The 20,713-nt window shown below is 28.8% G+C and overlaps 2 protein-coding genes and 1 pseudogene across 2 annotated transcripts in view; 2 read left to right on the top strand and 1 right to left on the bottom strand.

Moving 5' to 3' along the window:
* Positions 1-3,799: 3,799 nt before the first annotated feature.
* LOC101495906 (plant UBX domain-containing protein 4-like) lies at positions 3,800-11,876 on the bottom strand (annotated as a pseudogene).
* An 87-nt stretch (positions 11,877-11,963) lies between these two features.
* Positions 11,964-15,487, top strand: LOC101515264 (uncharacterized). The gene is made up of 5 exons (XM_004506112.4): positions 11,964-12,101; positions 12,251-12,513; positions 13,408-13,619; positions 13,837-14,098; positions 15,029-15,487. The coding sequence occupies exons 2-5, from the start codon at positions 12,253-12,255 to the stop codon at positions 15,365-15,367; spliced, it is 1,074 nt and encodes a 357-aa protein (XP_004506169.1). The 5' UTR covers positions 11,964-12,101; positions 12,251-12,252; the 3' UTR covers positions 15,368-15,487.
* A 4,099-nt stretch (positions 15,488-19,586) lies between these two features.
* The window catches only part of LOC101489540 (uncharacterized), an 11,741-nt gene continuing 10,614 nt past the window's right edge, over positions 19,587-20,713 (top strand). Inside the window, exons 1-2 of the mRNA XM_073369670.1 lie at positions 19,587-19,711; positions 20,671-20,713. The gene's annotated coding sequence lies outside the window, so the exon portion shown is untranslated. The remainder of the gene's footprint in view (positions 19,712-20,670) is intronic.

Raw genomic sequence — 20,713 nt, 5'->3', positions numbered from 1 at the left:
TAGGGAAGAAATTAGCACCCTACGACATCCGTTAAAATACGGTTACCTATAATTAATTGTGCAAGATTATTATTAACTTAAGTATATTTATTTCTCCTTATTATTAAATATGAATAACAATTATTACTATTTTTTAATACGATTTTGGAATAAATGTGTGCTTAACAAATAAAGGGAAAAAAAAATTATTAATGTGCTTGACAAAAATGTAATCTTAATCCTACGTATCTTCCGGTGCGATGGAGAAATCAAAGCTACGTAGTTCTTGGTTAGAAAATGTTGATGTGTCGATTTTGTTTAACGAAAATGGGTTTTGTTATATTTAAAAAACCTTTTGACAAGAAAATAAAATAAATTTGTCTGACTTAAAAAAATATATTTTGAAATACGAGTTTTAGTACTATCAAATTGTAAAACTTGTGTCTCAAAGAATAAAAAGATGTATCATCTAATTAATCATTTTAAGAATATTTTAAATTATTTTTCGGGTTATAAAATTGAGTTTTAAAACCATCAAGTAGTACAACTTGTGTCTCAACAACTTCCAAGTTTAAAAAAAAAAAATCACATGTAACTAATCAAATTTGAAAAAGTTGATTTTTATTTTTACTTATTTATCAAAATAAGTTTTAGAATAATACATTTGTATAAATTGTGTTATGCTACTCATGGATTAAAAGATGTTATCTTTAGTTAACCTCTAATAATTTTAATTTATTAATTTATTTATGAGTTTTAATTTATTAATTTATCTATGAAGATAAGATTTAGAACCGTCAAGTTTGTTGCAACTTGTATCCTAATAACTCAAAGATAAAAAAAAAAAAAAAAAAAAACACATCTAAATAAATAAATTTATAAGTCTTTTTTATATTAATTTATTAAAAATAAATAAAATAAAAATAAAAAGTTTTAGAACTATCAAGTTGTACCACTTGTATCCTAACAACTCAAAGATTAATAAAATGTTGCATCTAATTAATCGTTAATGAAATATTTATTTGTATTTTTTATGAAATTTTATTTTTATTTATGAAACAAAATAATTTTGAAATCACAAAAAAAAATATTTAATGGGTTGAAATCTGAAACAAATGGGTTTGCTTTTTTTGTTTATAATGGACCCAAGTTAAACCAAGTTTAAGATAACACAAAAAATGTTAAAAAAAACATGTAACCCTAAAAAACCTAGATGCAACACTTGAAGAGAAAGGAAGATCGTTGTTGGTGTTTGCAGAAAACACAAATAGGGAGCATTGGAGAGAAAGAAAAGTAAAGAAAGAAGGAGAAGGAGACAGAAAGATACCGAGAGGAGGCCGTGAGAAAGAGAGGAGACCAAGGAGGAGGGTGCAGCCACTCCAAAAGGCACTGGTTCCAACGGCGATGGTGACAATATGATGATTTGAGTTTTCTCCTTTTATCTATTATTTTCGTTTTTATACACAAATTGGATATTTGTTTACTGTAATGTTTGCTCTTCTGATGAGTATTAGTATATTTTTCTATCAATCATCTCATGTTTTAAAACATTCAAACTAAAAAACCTTTTTTACTTTCCCTTTTCTAAAAAAAACGAGACTCTATTTATAGAGTTTTCTTTAATTGTTCAGTTGTTTTCTTTGTTTGTGCCTCTGTTTGAGTTTGAGTTTTCCAATTCCTTATTTGATGTTTATTTTCTTCTGCCCATCATCTGTGTTTTTTCTACACATCTGATGTATTCATGGTTTTAGCTTATTTGTTTTGATTTGTTAATTTGCTGAGCTTTAATTTGTCCTGTTTCTTTTTTTAAAACACAAAATTTGTCTCTTTTCTTTGTATAATGTGTACAAAGACTGACTTAAAAATTATGTTTTTCTGTTTCTCTAATTAGTTACAAAGCAAAGGTCGGTGCCTCAACCATGATATTGCATCAACAAAAGAAAGCAATAAGGATAGCAACAAAATAGAGCCAAAGCAAGCTGACTTAATTTGGTTTAGTTTAAATTTTATTGTAATTTAATTTGGCTTTAATTTTAATTTGTAATTTGATTTGATTTTAGACCTATAATTAGATTTGACGTTGTAAATTGATGAGATATAATGAAATTATTTATTATAATTATTTTTATTTCCTTTTTTAATATATATTTCTCTTTTTTGTACCACAAAATTTGATATATTATAATAAAAATAGATATTATTACCCTTTTAAATTATTTATAATAATTGGACAAAATTAGGGTACTACAAATATAGCAGAGACACCAACTTTTTACACTTGAAGTAAAAGGGTAAATATTTGGAGCATAGGTACTTATCACTACTAGAAAAACAGGATTTAGCTCAACCACAAGCCGACGCTAATAGGCCAAAAGCAGACGCTAATGTTGATTTAGCGTCAGCTTAGCGTCGGTGTCAGGCCTAGGCTAAAACGGTCGAAGCTAATATATAGCGTCAACCAAACACCCTATGACGCTATATTAGCCTCGGCCAGACCTACGCTAACCCGACGCTATCAACAAAATTGAAACATTCGACGCTAATTATGTCAGTTGACATGTCAGCTGGGAAAAAATATTTGCGTCGGTCGGCTGACGCTAAAGTCAACAAACTGTAGTCAACAAAATAGGTAGCGTCGGCTCGGACGACGCTATAGTAAAAATAAAAGTGGACTATATTTGTATATAGCGTCGGTATGGCCGAAGCTAGTGGTCAAACTTGAAAAGTCATGAAATTATTAGCGTCGGACAAAGCCGACGCTACGTTTAAATTTATTTGATTTTTTATTTTTATTTTTTCAGCCCCTGCTTAATTTTATTTTTTTCATAAAATAATTGATAGCTAAAAAACACTAAAAGTCATTGCATTGACAACATAACAAACGCACCATACTATTAAATAACTTAACAAAGTATCATGTGTTATAAAACTACAAAATAATAATATAGTATCAAATAACAATTTTAACAAAGTTACTTAATACATAATTGTCAACCAATTACTACAAAAAGTAAGCATAACTATGACATTAAGGTTCGTCCAACGAAAGGTCGTCCAAATTATTATTGTAATAAGGATGCGAATGAGGATGACTCGCAGTAGATGATCCACCAACTGATCGACGATGCAAAGCATCAATTTTATCTCCAAAAAATTGCTTTAATGCATCAAAATCATTCTCTAACTTCTTTGAACGCTCCATAGCCTCTTCGGCGACCTTGGTAGCCACTTGAGCTTAGACCACTGCATCCTAAGCAATTTATTCAGCTCAAACTCTAGTTGCCTTCTCCACCTCTAAAAACATCTCAGTCATAGAATTAGAAGGATTCTGGGAATGTTGTGTAAGCGATACACAACCATGTCGGACGTTAATAGACAAGTCTCCTGTACCATAAACTGGACCACGAATGCGACCCCTTGCAGATTTCGTCCATAACTTAAGTATTGTCCCTTCATCTACCTCTTTAGAACTTTTTCACTTGTTTCGTCAAGTTGTGTTTGTACTTCCTCCAAATTTTTTTAAATGTTCCCTGATAAATGGAATAAATTAACAACGTAATATGTGATCAAATTTCTAAAATAAATTAAACAAACAAGTAAACATATAGATAACATACTAACTTACACCAATACGTGTATAATAAAGGGATTGCTCTTTTAGGACTCTTGGTGTAAATGAGATCATATTATTTTTTAGTTGATTTGTAATATAAAGAATTTGCATAAATAATTCACATAAAGGGATTACCCTGTTTAAATTTGTTTTTAAAGTCCAATACCTAAAATTAATTAAATCTTTAAGAATTTGAAAACCAAAATGTTATGTTATAAGATCTAAACGAAAATGACTGACAATTAGCAATTTTTAGTGCACAAATTACAAATATGAGGATTATTCTACACTTTAAGAACTAATCAATACAAATATCAAATCCTGCCATTAGGCCCAGCTTATATGGAGACACAACACAATCATATCATAACACATAATTAAGTCCAAATATAAGCCACTAACTGATCCTAAAGCAAATATAGTATATGATAAAGCTTGAGTCACAAAAATAAGATATCCCCTCAAGACCACGTAATTTTCCTATTTGTTTTTTATCATCATTTCTATGCAGCATATATAAGTAATGGAATAAGACTTTGAAGCAGAAGTTTTCTAAAACTTATGCATCACGACTGAATTTGCCAATTCTGCTTGCTCTATAGTCTGTGTTTCATCAGCTAAAACCTTTGGGGGAAACCCAACCCCTGAAGTTGATAATTCTGCCGACCCCTAGGTCTAGACGCATCAATGAAGCCACACCGATTGTATGGTGATAATTGAAATGTGATATCAAGCGGGTTCCATCCGCTAACCTGAGTTGTATTGAAGTTGATGGCAGTGACTGGTCAACCACCAGACCAGCAGAAGGGGGCGGAGCTGAGGTAGGGGCGTTGTGGAAGCAACACTTGGTTCTGGTGCGGTTGAAGTCGAGTTGTTCCAAGTGTTCTTCCCACTCCCTGAAATGAAGCTTGACTCTTTTCTGGTTCCTGTTGGTGAGACAAAGTGCACTTGTGAATTATACATTGGAAATGTGTGATTTTATATAATAAGTAATACTACTAATAATAATAACAATACATAACAAAGGACTTAAATTGAGTTTCAAAGTAAATATGACAAAGACAGACCAAATAATTCAAATAGAAAACTCACACGATAGTTCGCAATCCTCCTTATGAGGTTGACATTTATAGATGACTTCATATCTTCAGGTTCAAGCTCTTCGGGGCATTCAGATTTTTTAATGCTCTGCATTCAAAAATAGCAAATATCATTAAATACAACAGAACCATTGATATAACGATGAAGAAAGTAATAGTTCCCTAAACACATATCAGGCACATTCTTAGATAATCTCATCAAGAGATTGTAAGAGCAACCTACAGTAAACTTTCAAAATAAGTGAAATTTATTGAGATATTCCATTGTTCCCTGAATAATGATACAAAAAAACTCAAACTTCAACAACTTGGGACTTAGGAGTAATCTTTTTTTGGTAAACAACCTCATTACTCTTAAAACTTTCTACCCTCCAACCAGTTGTCATCAAAGAACCTAACAATTTTTTATCAATGGATCAAGTATTAAACCTGTCACTATTTATCAATGGATCAAGTATTCCATTGTTAGTTTGTAAGGGTAATTTGATCTAAAATATTATTATGCTTGTCACTGTTAAACATGTCACTTACAGCACAAAATCATCTAAATTAAATTCATATCTTGTTTAGGTTTGTTCTTATTTTTATTTTTCTATTGACTAATCCTACAATGTTTGTTACTGTTAAATGATTCTACTACTGGCCAGGGAGAAGAATACAAACAAATACACAAGAATACAAATTGATTCTACTATTGTGCTCCTATAGTGCCAGGGCGAAGAATACAAATTGATTTGGCCAAACGACATAAAACCTAAACGGCTACAGTGAAATGCCATAAAACCTAAACAAGAATACACAACTGAAATGCCATAAAACGAAAACGGATACACTGAGAGTGAGATGGTGACACTTACATTGAGAATCGACCACAAACGAGCGCGAGACAACGACGACTCTGAGAGTGACGATGACGGGTTCGAGAGGGGGACGGGTTTGATAGCTAGGGTACCGAGTGGGTGACGTGGTGGAACCGTTGATGCGACGACGATATTTACGGCGTTGAGAGGGTTGAGAATCGGTGATGGGTTTAAAATGTAGGGTTCATAGTGACGATAATGAAGTGTGAGATAAGGGATCACCAATATGTTATTAATTTTACCTGATTTTACAAATAATATTAAAAAATTTAAAAATAAACTAGTGTCTGCTTATTTTACTTAGCGTCGGCTACTCCAACACTAATTGTTAATAAAATTGAAAAACAAAATTTGTTACCTTAGCGTCGGCTAGATCGACGCTACACCAACGCTAGGTAGCGTCGGAGTCGGGGGCCAACGCTAAAAATGATAGCTAAAATACAATTTTCTAGTAGCGTATAAATAGGTAAATATTTGAAGTATAGGTACTTATAAATAGGTAAATATTTGGAGTATAGGTATTCAAAAGAGATAGAAAAAGTGTTGGAGTGACGTGACATCGTAAAATACAAAATATTTGGAGTTAAATTAGTATTATAGAAAGTGTATAAATGTGTAAGTTTTTGCATGTCTATTCATTTTTTTTTTCTTTTTGTGTATAAACATGTATATAAAAGATAAGAAAAAAAGAAGAAAAAAAAGAAGATTAAAAAAAATATGAAAATAAAAAATTGCTGTAATTTTTTAATTAAGGATTAAGTGTTTAGAGATGGGATATTTAATAATAAAAAACAAAAAAATATATAATACATAAATATAATGGTGTTGAAGTACAGAATCAATTTGTATTAGTAGTATATATAACATTTATTATCACATGACACACATGACTCAAAAACTCATATTTAATATATGTGAAGAAAGAAAGAAAATGAATTATCATGATATATGTTACATTAAAATAATCATAAAAAAACAAACTTTATTATTTATATACAACATGAATTATATTGAAATAATATAAAATATACACAATTAATTTATCTAATGTTAAAAATTATATTATGTTTTTAATCAAAAAAGTTATATTATACTTTATTTATTATTTCTTTAATTAAAAACCGTAACACTTAAATTTATAACTTAAAAGTAAATTTTCGAATTATAGATTAATTTAAAAAATATATTCTCTATCATAATTCAAGAATATTTATGATTGATCTTTGCTTATATATCTATACCATAATATGAAAAAGAATTCATAACAAATTAATATAAAAATTGTTTAGAAAATATATATATATATATATATATATATATATATATATATATATATATTTGTTATGATATTTAATAAAATTGTTTGTCTATTTTAATTACACTTTTGATTAAAATCGATTGAAGAAAAAATATAAAGAAACATAAAATTTAAGAGATAAGAAAAAGACAAAAACACAATGATTTTTATAGATTTGTTCTCTAATTATTTTTAGCCTTCTATATACAATCATTCAAAAATGACTAACACACTCGTAAGCCTTTTGAAGAAACAATTTTGCAACTATAAGGATTTTTAAACAGATTATTGTGTTTAAGACACAACTTATCGATAACTCTCTAATAGATGATATGTAATGCAATCTCAAATTATTGATCCCAATATATCTCACAAAGATGATATTCAGTTTTTCTTTATGGATGATCTAGAAGATATTCAGTTTTTCTATTTTGCATTGTGGTATTTGTTTATGATTTCTCGCTAAAGACAAACACCACTAATTTGTCAACTTCAAGTTGTAGGTTGGAGTTTAAATTGGACTTGACATTATATATAGTCTTTGATCGTTGTCACTTAAAGAGTAATTTGAACTTTGACATAAAGTTGATAACTGTTTTTTAGGCTGTTGTATACGAAGAGTTGAGTCTTTAAAAGTTCTTCTCGATCTTTGTACTAAGATTTTGTACTTCATTGCTTTTTTCCTTCAGTGACTTCTTTGTTTTAATGAAAGCTAATATTGATGTAGTCTTCTTATTATAAGCTTATCAGATGATGATTCAACTTGATCATATGACGTCTTGATATTGTGTACCATATTCTAAATGATTTTTTATACCAAGTTGTCTTTTGTGCTTCACTTGTGTTGGCGGATGATGAATATCTGATATAATTTGCTTCTTTAACTCGTTTAGTAAATTACTCTGATGTTGTCGGATGGTAAGCTCCCGAAAATATTAAACTTGAGTGTGTCTAACTTATTGTGTTACTCATTTGTTAACAAACAATGTATACCGTGTAAGCAATTTATTTTTTGTCACATACTCGATTTATACTACTCGTGTTGTTTATATGATAAGCACTAAATGATTTAAACGATGAGCACTAATCTCCTTTATATTTTTTTTCTTTGAATTGTTAGAAGATGATAATATTAGGTAAATATTTTACCATACTTATATATGTCAAATATAAGTTATTTTAATATTAAATAAACTCTTCAAATTTACTAGTTGATATGTATAATCAGTTTACAAAACTTAAACTCTCAAATTTGACCACCTTAATTAAAAGGATTGAAAAACGACCACATTCATGTGCAACAAAATCAAAGACATGTGGGATTGAATTCAAAACGTACTCATGTAGGGGTGTTGCAATTAAAAGAACATATTCTATCATAATCTCAAATATGGTAGTATCTCTTATAAAAAGTAAATATTGGGATGTCATTTACCAAACACAAAAAAAATGTGATGTCAATATGGGCTCAACGATGGCCATAGAACAGATACCTTATTGATCTCTTGTGCGACCTCTACTAAGCCTAGTCCTTTATATTTGAACTTTGCAACTGCAACGGTTTGGTCTGAGATGTTTTAAAAATATGTTAAAATTATATAATAATTAAAAAGTTTATTCAAAAACATAATAACATATTTATTATATTTAATATATATATTTAGTTGAGACGTATTATATAGTAAATTATTATAAATATACTAAATTTCAACAATTTAACTATTGAATATTGCCATATTATATCTATAATTATTATACATGATAAGATTTCAAAAATATTGACATTTATAACTATATAATCTTGTAGTTGATATTGAACTTTTTTTTATAAAAATTATCCTATATGTTTAATTAAAAAGAATTAATTTAAAAGTTGAATTTTTAAAATTTATTTATTAACACATTAATGATCAATTTAAAGATGTTCATTAGATGATTTAAACTTCATCTTAAAATTATATAATGTTAAATTTTTAACATTGAATTAACACATGAATAAATTGAATATTTGAAATTCAATATCTACATTAAGTTTTATTTTTTTTAAGGCAATATCTATATTAATTTATTGAACAAAATAATTGTGCAGAGATACATCACACCACTGTAAGTCAGATTACATACTAAATTGTCAGTCACACCTATATTATACCAATCACCACTTCAACTGTGTTTTCATGGAATCAAAACTCTTGTGAATCTGTGATTTGTAATTTTGTATCCGAACAAAAGAAATAGGATGGTATCCAAAAATTGAATTGGACGAGCAGTGTATCTCATATATAATTAAAAAATAGTTACTATAATTTATACAATAGATAAATGATTTAATTTTTTATAAATAGTAATAATGACTAATAAAATTAAAAAAATTGATAATGAGTAGGAAATATTTGATAACGACATAAACGTGTATCTCGTATTTTGCATATATAAATAAGAAATATGCCTATTTTATTATTATTTATTAATGAAAAATATTTATTTTATATATTTTTTTTAATATTTATTACTAACAAAATGTTTATCTAGTGTTTTTTTATGTATTAATAATAAATATTTATTTTATAGTTTTTATATTTATAATTGACAAATATTAATTTGTCCCGTGATTTTTCATGTTACGCAGACAAAAATTTGTTCCAGAATTTTTTATATTTATAATTGACAGATATTTAGCTCATGTTTATTTATACATTAGTCTTAAATATTTGTCTCGTTTTTTTTAATATTTGTAAGTGACAACACATGCGTGTTTTTTTTATGTATTAGTAACAGATACTTGTCCCATAAACTTTTATATTTATCAAAAACAAATATTTATCTCTTTTTTTATATATATCAGTTATAAATATTAATTTTGTATTTTTTTTTATATTTACCATTCAGTTTGCCATGAACTGCATCGAAGTCGAAATTCAAAATCTATAAATAAAATACAAATCCAAAATTAAGAAGAAAAACTTGATTTAAAAGGGAACACACATAAATTGAAAAATCAGTTATTTTAAGGACCTACAATGAAGAAGTAATTAATATTTTAGAAATTTTGAAAAATTAAAAATATGGAACCTCGAAGAGGATGGTATGAAACCTTCTGAAACTTCTTTGATTAGTTGATGATAGAAATAAGGAAGTGATGTAATTTTTATAGAGACCAAGATCTACTAACTTTGAATCCTCTACTTTTTGGTGACTTTGTTCTTTACTCTCTTAATCAAATCTTTATTTTTTAATCAAATAATTTTTTATTAATTTAGTTTAATTATTAATTTTAGTCTAAAATATACTAAAATCACCTACAATAAAAGTTGACAGATCAAGTTTCCTGTTGTAGAGTGTAGAAAGTAGGTGTATTGAAAAAGTTTCTAAAGTTGTAGAATGATTATAGTAAGTGTCTAACTAATTGAGATGTGTGTTGGGAATAGAAAGACAAACTAATAAGTACTGGAGGTTAGTTACTTGTGTGAGTTGATAAAAGATAAACATGAGAACATTTAGATAATGATGTAGTTGATTTTAGGTACATTTAGATAGTTGAAAATGATAGGGCGTCAACAATTTAAGTAATGGGCAAAATGGTAATTTATAAAACATCAACAGTTTTTATCTGATATATAGATATATAAATTTTCTACGCTCCTTTCTTTCATTTTGATGAATTTTCTTTTTTATATTAAAGAACGATAATTTAAGGTCAAATTTTGATATGAAATCATTCATTTAAATTATTTTTTTATTATCTTTTATCTAAATAATTGATTTTTATACATCTTTAGTTTTTCGTGTTTTTATGGTTTCTTTGTCTTAATGCAACAATGTGTTTATTTTTTGTCTTAGTGAGACGTTTTGATTTTCTATCTTATTGTGACGTTGTTCGATTCAGATTGACAAATTAATTTTGATCAAGTATATATTCAATCAATGATTTTAATATCGTCAACATTATAGCTTCGAGTACATAAATATTCCGGAAACCTCACTTTTATCATATTTGTAGTTTATCACATTTGTAAATATTTTACCATTTTATGCTATTACTTGGATGTTGTGATTTTGTTGACAGATTCATTATTTTTTATTTTAGCGATTTGAATTATAATATTTTCAATCTATGAAATTTCTATTAATTTGAATAAATTAATATATATATATATATATATATATATGTATGTATGTATATGAGAATAAAGAAGGTGCGCTGTTAACAAATACTAGTTTTACATGACGTATAGTAAAATTGTTGATTTTGTTATCTCATCACACGATTATTGCCTTCGTAAAACAATTACACAATCAACGACTTGTTTATTTAAATTTCTCAAATGATTTTTTTAACACTTAATGAAAAAAAATAAGTTAAATACCTTATATTACATAATTAAATACCTTACTTACTTTGTTTTGTTTTAGTAAACCTTCTTTACTTAATAGTTAAGAAATATTTCTCATAAATTTTAAATAAAAAAATATAATTTAAAATTACTCATTACTAATAATATTTTAAAAGGAAAAATAGTATCCATAGAAGGTAAATTAATTAATAAAAATATTTAAAATTTAAAGTTTTTTCTTTAAATAAACAACAGTACAGAAACATCATTATAACAACAAATTTTCTTGCCTAAAAAAATTTCTATATACATCCAATATAATTTCTCTATATAATACCATTAATTTCAAAACACAATTATAAAAATGGAAAAGGTGTAGCATTATGACAAAATTAAAAATATTTATTTAAATCTAATACATTTAAAAAATATAAATTTTGTTATAAAAAATACAAATTTTAATATGCATAATCACATAATTCAATAATTATACGAATTTAATTTATATATACAAAAAAATTACACTGTGGAAAATTATTGAATTGCATCGACAATGAAACAAAAATTAAACTCTCATTATATTGAAATAAAAATTAAATTTATCGTAGAATAAAAAGTAACTTTTTCTAATTCTGACACAGTTTCCGATGAATATAAAGCCAATAAGAGACCTTTATGGTAGCCATGTCCCATTTTCTGCAAAAACTAACATGAAATGTTTGAACTATCAACAAAAAATGCAACCTTGAACACCATATATATTCCATTCATTTCACCAAAAATTAATTTGAGTTCAGAAAGTCAAAACAAACATAGCTAGCTCAAAATTAAGATCCATAAAGTCAAAAGTTGAGAAACAAAAAATAAACCATAGCAAGCAAGAAAAGCATCTTCAAACCAAAGATTGAATTTTTACAGGTAAATAAAAATCTCATTTTTATAGTTTTCTTCATATTCATCATCATGATTATGTGATTAATCATATATTATTCTACTGAAAATAAATAAATTAAAAAAATGTGTCCTAGATCTATATACCCTTTAATTATTTATTGTTCCTTGTTCAGGTATGGTTTCAAAAGCAGCAATAGTATTACTCATAGGTCTTCTTGGAATGGTTTATCAAGCTACTCAACTTCCACCACCAAACCATAATCATTCAATTCATGATGATGACAACTATTTTGTGGTTTCACAAAGAATTAAACTCAGTGATGGAAGGTACCTTGCTTATAGAGAAAGGGGTGTTACAAAGGATAAAGCAAAACATAGCATCATTATTGTTCATGGATTTGGAAGCTCTAAAGATATGAACTTTTCTACACCCCAAGTAATACCCTTGATTTCTTTTTGCATAAATTTGATTAATTTGGTCTTAGGATTGTGAATATGGTGTTTTGAATTAATGGGTTTGGATCTAAATTGACATGCAGTGATTTATTAACACTGAAAAACCACTTTTTTTTAATTGTGGTTGAAAAATTTAAGGGAATGAGTGGAAGTAGATGCAAAATGTTAGGGATAATACGCAAAATGGTTACAAATTGCGGGTTGTGGATACACTGTGAACCTTGATGTTGCGGCAAAATATGAGTAAATGAAGTTGATGAGGTTATAATTGTGGTTGCTATACCGTTGCAGAGACATGTAGAACATTTATGTTGTGACTGCAATTGCAGTTGCGACCGCAATCTAGAACTAGTTAAATCAGTACACATAATAGTTATATTAAAATACTTGGATACAATAAACAGGTGTCTATAAGTTTTGGGACTAATTCAATCCCACAAAACGGATTTATGAATACAACTTAGAACATAGGCTATTCAATTTGAGAATCTCAACAATTAGCCTTTTTATTGAGATTTTTTCTTGTGAGTTGTTAATTGCAATGGATTTTGAGAGCCAAAATTGATTCTAGAGGTGTAGAATTTATTTTGACATGTTTGGATGTTCTCAAGTAGAATTGATTTTGTCTCTAAAATTGGTTCTCGTGTGAAGTTAGAATTTAGAGCTTTTAACTCACTTTTAAATTATGTACGCAAACATAAATCACACTACATTCAACTAATTTTAGCCGGAGTCAATCAATTTTTTCATCGCATAACCAAACACACTCAATTTTAAAGCATCTTTTCAATACACTAAACTTAGACATGCATAGAAGTTGCAGTGCATCCATTCAAATATGCTAACTGAGATAACATTGACATTGAATCTTCAGGAACTAATAGATGAACTAGGAGTATATATTCTGCAATATGATAGAGCTGGATATGGACAAAGTGATCCAAACCCCAAACGTTCACTGAAAAGTGAAGCTCTTGACATTGAAGAGCTAGCTGATCAGTTACAAATAGGATCAAAATTTTATGTGATTGGAGTTTCAATGGGATCATATGCTACCTGGAGTTGTTTGAACTATATCCCCAACAGGTAAATTGCAACCTCAAAATATGTATTTGACTTTACTTCATATACACCCTTAGTGGAAAAAACGTTTGACTTTAACTATAACTACTTCTAAAGTCACATGTATGATTGCTTGTGTAAAACATTTTACACTGACAATGTTTAAAAAATTACACTCTGTTTTCTTTTCTGAGGTTAAAAATGCAATGTTCAATTGACTACAAGTTCAACATTTGTGAAGGCTAGCTGGTGTAGCTATGATAGCTCCAATCATCAACTATGAATGGCCTTCCATTCCTGAGAGTCTTATAAAGGATGACTACAGAAGGAAAATTATCAAGTTGGCTATGTGGCTTGCAAGCTATTCTCCTAGACTTTTACATTGGTGGGTGACTCAAAACTGGCTCCCTTCAAATTCTGTCATAGAAAAAAATCCAGCATTCTTCAACAAAAGAGATATAGAAATTTTAAAGAGAATTCCCGGGTTTCCAATGCTTACTAAGGTAAATTACATGTTTCTCTTAGCTTGTTTAGAGTATTATTGTGCAAGGTTTTTAATCTTGGCCGCATTGCAATCCTCCATATGGAAGAGAATTGTGGTCAAATGTAGTTGATGCTGCCTCAATAATGGGCGCTTGAGACATCAAAAATATTGATGTTGCAGCCCAAATGGCGGTTGCATACTTTTAAAAAAAACTGAACTATAGAAAGGTTTTAAATCATGGTTGCATCGCAATTCTTGATTTTAAAGAGAATTGCAGTCAAATGCAGCTGGTGCTGCCTGCCTCAATCGTGATCCCATAGACTTCAAAATTATTAATATCACAGTCCAAATTGGGGTCGCAAACTTTTTAAAACCTGTATTATAGCAAGCTTTCAAATCGTGGTCGTGATCCTTGCAGTTCATGATGCCTTAATCGCAATCACTAAAATCAATAATATCACAATCCAAATTGGTTTTCAAAACCTATATTATAGAGAATTGCGGTCAAATGCTATTAAAGAGAATTGTGGTCAAATGCTACCTATGTTGTCAAAACCTATATTACCTATGCTTTTTCAAGGTTTTAAATTGTGGCCAACCGACCGCATCATGACCCTTGATATTAAAGAGAATTGCGGTCAAATGCTACCTATGTTGTCTCAATCCTGGTCGTAGAGACATCAACAATATTGATGTTGCAGCCCAAATTACGGTTGCATACTTTTTCCTAAAACCTGTATTATAGAAAGGTTTAAATTGCATCCGCATTGCGATTTTTGATACTGAAGATAATTGTAGTCAAATGCAGTTGATGCTACCTCAATCGCAGTCGTGGAAACAAAAAATATTGATGTTGTATCCCAAACTGTGGTTGCATACTTCTTTTAGAACCTGTATTATAGTAATACTTCTTTTGTAATTTTGATGATTGTATGTTCCTACTTTACAGGATCAATTGAGGCAACAAGTTGTTTTTGACACACTAAGGGGTGATTGGATGGTTGCCTTTGGAAATTGGCAATTTGATCCAATAAAGCTTAATAATCCATTCCCTCACAATAACTGGAGTTCAGTTCACATTTGGCAAGGCTATGAAGATAAGGTAGTGCCCTCTCAAATTCAAAGATTCATTTCAGAGAGGCTGCAATGGATACAATATCATGAAGTTATAGATGGTGGCCATTTAATTGTACACTATAGTGGTTTATTTGAGGCAATGTTGAAAGCACTTTTACTTGGAGAAGAAAATGCTTCATATAAACCTAGATCATCAATACTTGGATCTTGATTTGCCATGATCTGATCATTAGTTCAATATGTTTATTGTTGGCTTATTTTTGAAGAGAATTGTCAGATATGTAAATCACATTCATTGGTTTGAAAGGAATAAAATGTCATATATCATGTATATTGTCTTTTTTTGGAAAAAAGAAAAATACTAGCAACATGTTATTTGTTAGGGACTATTTTTGGTATAGGGTGAAAGGAATAGAGATATCAAGAGAAAGGAATAGAGATATTTCAGTATGATATTTCACGGTAAGGATGAATCAAATAGGAGAATCCGAGTTCGAAGTATAACCACGAGATCATGAACGAAGTATAACCATGAGATCATGATGTAGAACTATTTAAATGCATTAATTATTTATGTTGTTGTTAATTAAATTACAAAAATAAATGATTTCAAAAGTTGAAACTGAAATTTTTAGGCAGTTTTGTTGCAATTTCATTGGTAATAGTTATTTAACATCATTATATCATATGTCAGGGGTGTACAAATGACAGGTTAGGTCGGGTTTGATGTGTCCTTTACCTAATCATAATATTTGATCGGACCAAATTTTAGACCTTAACTTGTCCCTTAATCCGATCTAACCCGATGAGTTGCAGGTTCATTAAGGACATGACGAAATAAAGACAAGACCAAATTGATTCTAAGATGAGACGTTAAATAGTAATCCTCAAATTTTCTTATAAAAACAAACAATTAAACATAAACTCATAATAAGTCATATATAGTTACTGCTTTTCAATTCATAAAAGAGTAGTAACTCATAATATTGTTTTATAAACTATAAGTTACAAAGTTAGTAATTCGATTGATAATTTTTTTAGAGAGGTGAATCAATAATAACATAAAATATTAACAAAAAAAAAAAATCATTTATCTTTAAAGTAATTTGAAACGGGACGTGTAATTTGAGGGGTAACCCGAACATAGTCCTTTTCCTACCTTGTCATTAATTATTTTTCCTTTTTTTTTTTTTGAGATCGGGTTAGACTCATCCAATTCCTTACGGGCCAAGAATGATTCGTAGGACGGATCGAGTCTTGTACACCCCATATCATATGTTATGTTATTTAAAATATTTCTCATCGCCACTTTTTAATTAAAAATTCAAGCGAAAAATCAAAATTGTTAGATTTTAAAATATGAAGACTAATTTCACGAATTGATAAAAAGAAAGACCAAACCTGCAATTGAACAGAAAATAAATTAACTTTTTATATTAATTTTATAAATGATTTAAAACATACAAATGATGACATGGCAACCAACCTTATATGAGACATGTCCATGTCAGTTAATTAAATTATGACATCATCAAAATTATGGGGTTGTTTTTCTGATACATGTGTTCCTTTGTTTTGAACTATTATCTTATAAGAATGGCTCCTTATCATGGGTTATTGTGTGATAGTTAGATTGATTCAGGGTTCGCTTCTTTGTAGCAGGGAGATTTGCTAACTTTTAATTTTAATGGTTTTATTGACGTTGTTGCTTTAAAAGTAGGCATGTGTGTTGTTTATGGAAGAGAAAAACAATTTTTAAAATTAAGATTTCAGACAAGGTTGAGTCGCGTGTTAAGTTGTTTGCTTTAAGATGTTTTGCGGCACTACTAAGAATTGTGTAAGCAAAATATCAACTTCAACGCTTCTAAGATAAAACAACTCATTTACAAATTGTATTGGCGTCCTACTGTACTGTAGAAACCATTCTAGAATTAAACTCTTAATGTGGTTGACGCCACTCTAGAACTACGATACTAAGGCCACTCGAATTTTGACGAGACAAAATATTTTAAAAGGAACAAAAACAACTTATAGAAGTAACTTCGAAATGCTTCAAGTAGAAGAGGAAGAAAAGATAATACTTGGAAATACGTCGAATTTTGGTGTGTTTTCTAAAGTGAGTGCATCACTCTATTTATAGAAATTCACAACGGATCGACACTTAAATCACGCGAAATAATTTAATAATTTTTAATAATTTATGTGGGATTTTAATAATTTTTTCAATTCACACAACACTAGTTCAAAGTACCAAAAGTGTTGAGTCATGAGGGGAGCCCGAGGGATCATTCACATTAGACAAAAAGCAATCACACAAGTGAGTTGGACACCACATCTTAATGCAATGAGTTTATGGATCCTATCACTTATATGTTGTTCAACCATCATCACTTTTCTAAGCAATATGATAATTCAAACTCACACTTTTTCAACCATATAGATTTGCACCGCTGTTAACCGCCGCACATCAACGGGACAAGCGCGCCTGAATTCTCTTGGTTAGAAGACTTTCGATACAAGGAATCAGTTCCTTTAGTAACCATCAACTCTCATACTACTTTTGTATCATAAGGGAGATTGAGGAGCATTCACATTGGACCAAGAGCAACCACACAAGTGAGTTGAATACTATGTCTTAACCCAAAATTTTAAAACATTGGGTTTATGAGTCATCTAACTTATTTGTTGTTCAACCATCACTTTTTTAAGCAATGTAACACTTTTAGTTCACACTTGCTACACAACAAAAAATTTCAACAAAGGTGATATGGCTAGATTTTGGGAGGATAAACGATTAGATATGACTAAATTTTGTGATATATTTTCTTCAATGTGTGCGTTGTTTGTAAATAAACATATTCTTGTTAAGGATTTGTATCGTTGGGAGGTTGAATGTTGTAGTTAGAATTATGTGTTCGTTGGTTGGTGAAAACAGAGAAGCAATGCTTAAGTCAATTGTTTTTGTTATTACAAGAGGTGGTTCCCTCAAGTGATATTAATGGTAAATAGATTTGGAAAGAAAATTTGTTGGGTACTTTTTCCGTTGCATCTTATCTTAGCCTCTTAAGGCAGTTAAGGTTTGGTGGCGGTGATCTTGTCTCAGTGAAGGTGGTGCAAAAAATTTGAGGGACAAAAGTTCCATCATCTAAAAGTGTTTGTTTTTGTGTGGAGACTGTTTTTGTTATGTCTACCATTATGAAGTTTTATTGAGGCAAAAAATTATTAATGAGAAGTGCACGAGTTTTGCAACATGGATGTAATGTGGTGTTTGTGAGACATGCATACTAAAATAATTTTTAACGGGGAATTATCAAATCGCTTAACAATTTTGACTAAAGTAAAAAATTTATCTTGGGATTGATTTGTATCAAAGATGATAAAAAATCTAGATTGAAATTATTCTGACTAATGTAAGAACTTGTTAAAATGTTCAAAGTCTATCTAATTTTAATTTAATATTTGATATATGTGTTAGAATATCTCTTATAATATATTTTTTAATATAGTTTGTTGCTAGTAAAAAATATTGAATATGATTAAAGGGGGACAAATGTTAAAAAAAATAATGAGATCAAAATTACATAAAAAATTATATAGAGATTAAAATTATAGATTGTCTTTAATTCTTAGTTCAATTGACAATTTTAATATTATTAGATTAAACGTTTGTGTCGAGTTTGAACTCGAGATCGCTCAATTATGTGAATTATTTATGGTGGTATTTACCATCGTTTCTAAACATAGTCAAAATAGCTGTCATTTATTTATTTATTTCTAATTAGATTGTTTATTTAATTTTAAATGATAATTTTATTATTTATGTCTTAAAATGTCAACATTATCATTTTTGTATACATGAATCCATAAAATTTTATTGTTGTATTCAACTAATACTCATAAAGTTTATTATCAATTTCAAAAAAATTCATATATTCATCAAATCTATATATTAAATCTTCAAATAAATTCATATTTTCATCTTCAACATCATCGATATCAAATTCATCAAATAAATAATTTACTTTAAAATTTGATCTCCAAATCACCAAAAGAATATATTCTTCTTCTTTCTATTATTCTCCAAATCAAATTTCTAAATCGTTTTTCTTTCTATTCTTCTTTATTTGATGGATATAATGTTGTTGAAGATGAAAATATGAATTTATACGAAGATTTGAGTTATTAATTTGATTAAAACTTGAATTTTATTAAAGACGATGATTAATTTTCTTTATTTTATTTAAAAATAATAATAAATTTTATAAAAAAATATAACATTGTTAATATTTTAAGATATAAAAATTAAATCGTTACTCAAAATTCAAGAATTATAAAATTAAGTGAGAAGATTAGTGAAGTTATTTTGTAAAAATAAAAATAAAAATACTAATATGAGAAAAAAGAAAACCAGTATTTATTTATTTATGATGGAATAAAGCACTATTTATCTATCACACAGTCCCCGCGTTATTTTCCATTCTCTGGGTTTGGGCTTCGAAGCTGCGACTTATTGATCTGCGCTTCACTTTCTTCAATTCAATTCAATCCAACCCAGGTAGTTACTCTTCTTTCTCATCTAATCTCAACCCTCGATTCTCTCTATTCAATTCAACTCAATACTCTACTCCCCAATTCCCCTTCATTCTCACCTACCTAGGGTTTTATTTTTATTCTCTCTCCTCCCTAATTCACCTTCTTCGGAAATTCATCCTACGTCATTGTATGCGTTACGCGTTCCATTGCACAATTTCGTACTTAATTTCATTTTTAAATAAATAGTTTTGTTTTCTACTTGTCTTTTTTTGATCACTATGGTGTTTTTTGCATTTAGTTTTATACGTTTTTCGAATTTGATATTTGAGATATCATGGAGGTAGTGATATATATTGGAGAATGTTTTCCATAATTAGGAGATTAGTTGGATGATATAAGATTCCAAAGCTACTATAATTCTCTTTAGGACTATTTAGTTTTGTTGTTTACTTAACAAGTTAGTTTCATACTTTACACTGAATGATTCTGTTCTATATCAATTGTCCGGAGATTCATAGAGTGCAATGAGGATACAATGATGAGAATTGTCTATTTTTCCATATCATACCATTAAACCATAATAAAATATGCTGACTACGCAGATTCATGGCTGCTATTGGATGTCGGTGTAAAGTTGTTTTACGTTGACTGTGCATATCTCTTTTTCTCATATTCATATGGACTGGGTATTGTTTTATTTGTGTAGCATTATATACATATATAGCACCGACACTTCATATTGAAAGTGTGTCTGTTGTCTTACACCGACACCTTTGGTTACATTCAATTACATATGTTTTATTAAATTATTACTAGTTACTATATGTCAGTGTCTTGTCTGGTGTATTGCATCAATGCTTCATAGTTATGTGTTTTATCTAGATGTTGCTGCTGTTTACTGCCTAATATTGATGTGATGGTACATTTGGTAAATTTGTTATATATGCTTATCTCTGTTCTGTTTTATCCAATTGTTGGCAGGAATTTCAGACTTCATTTGATTTTCTTGGGTACAGGGGAAAGA

Source organism: Cicer arietinum, chromosome 6 (genome assembly GCF_000331145.2).
Source record: "Cicer arietinum cultivar CDC Frontier isolate Library 1 chromosome 6, Cicar.CDCFrontier_v2.0, whole genome shotgun sequence".
Taxonomy (NCBI): domain Eukaryota; kingdom Viridiplantae; phylum Streptophyta; class Magnoliopsida; order Fabales; family Fabaceae; genus Cicer; species Cicer arietinum.
This window is presented reverse-complemented; position numbering and strand designations above follow the sequence as displayed.

Coding starts and splice junctions, on each gene's coding strand:
- LOC101515264 (XM_004506112.4), top strand. CDS start 12,253: ATGGTTTCAAAAGCAGCAATAGTATTACTCATAGGTCTTCTTGGAATG. Junction 13,620..13,836: donor TTGAACTATATCCCCAACAG/GTAAATTGCAAC, acceptor ACATTTGTGAAG/GCTAGCTGGTGTAGCTATGA. Junction 14,099..15,028: donor GGTTTCCAATGCTTACTAAG/GTAAATTACATG, acceptor CCTACTTTACAG/GATCAATTGAGGCAACAAGT.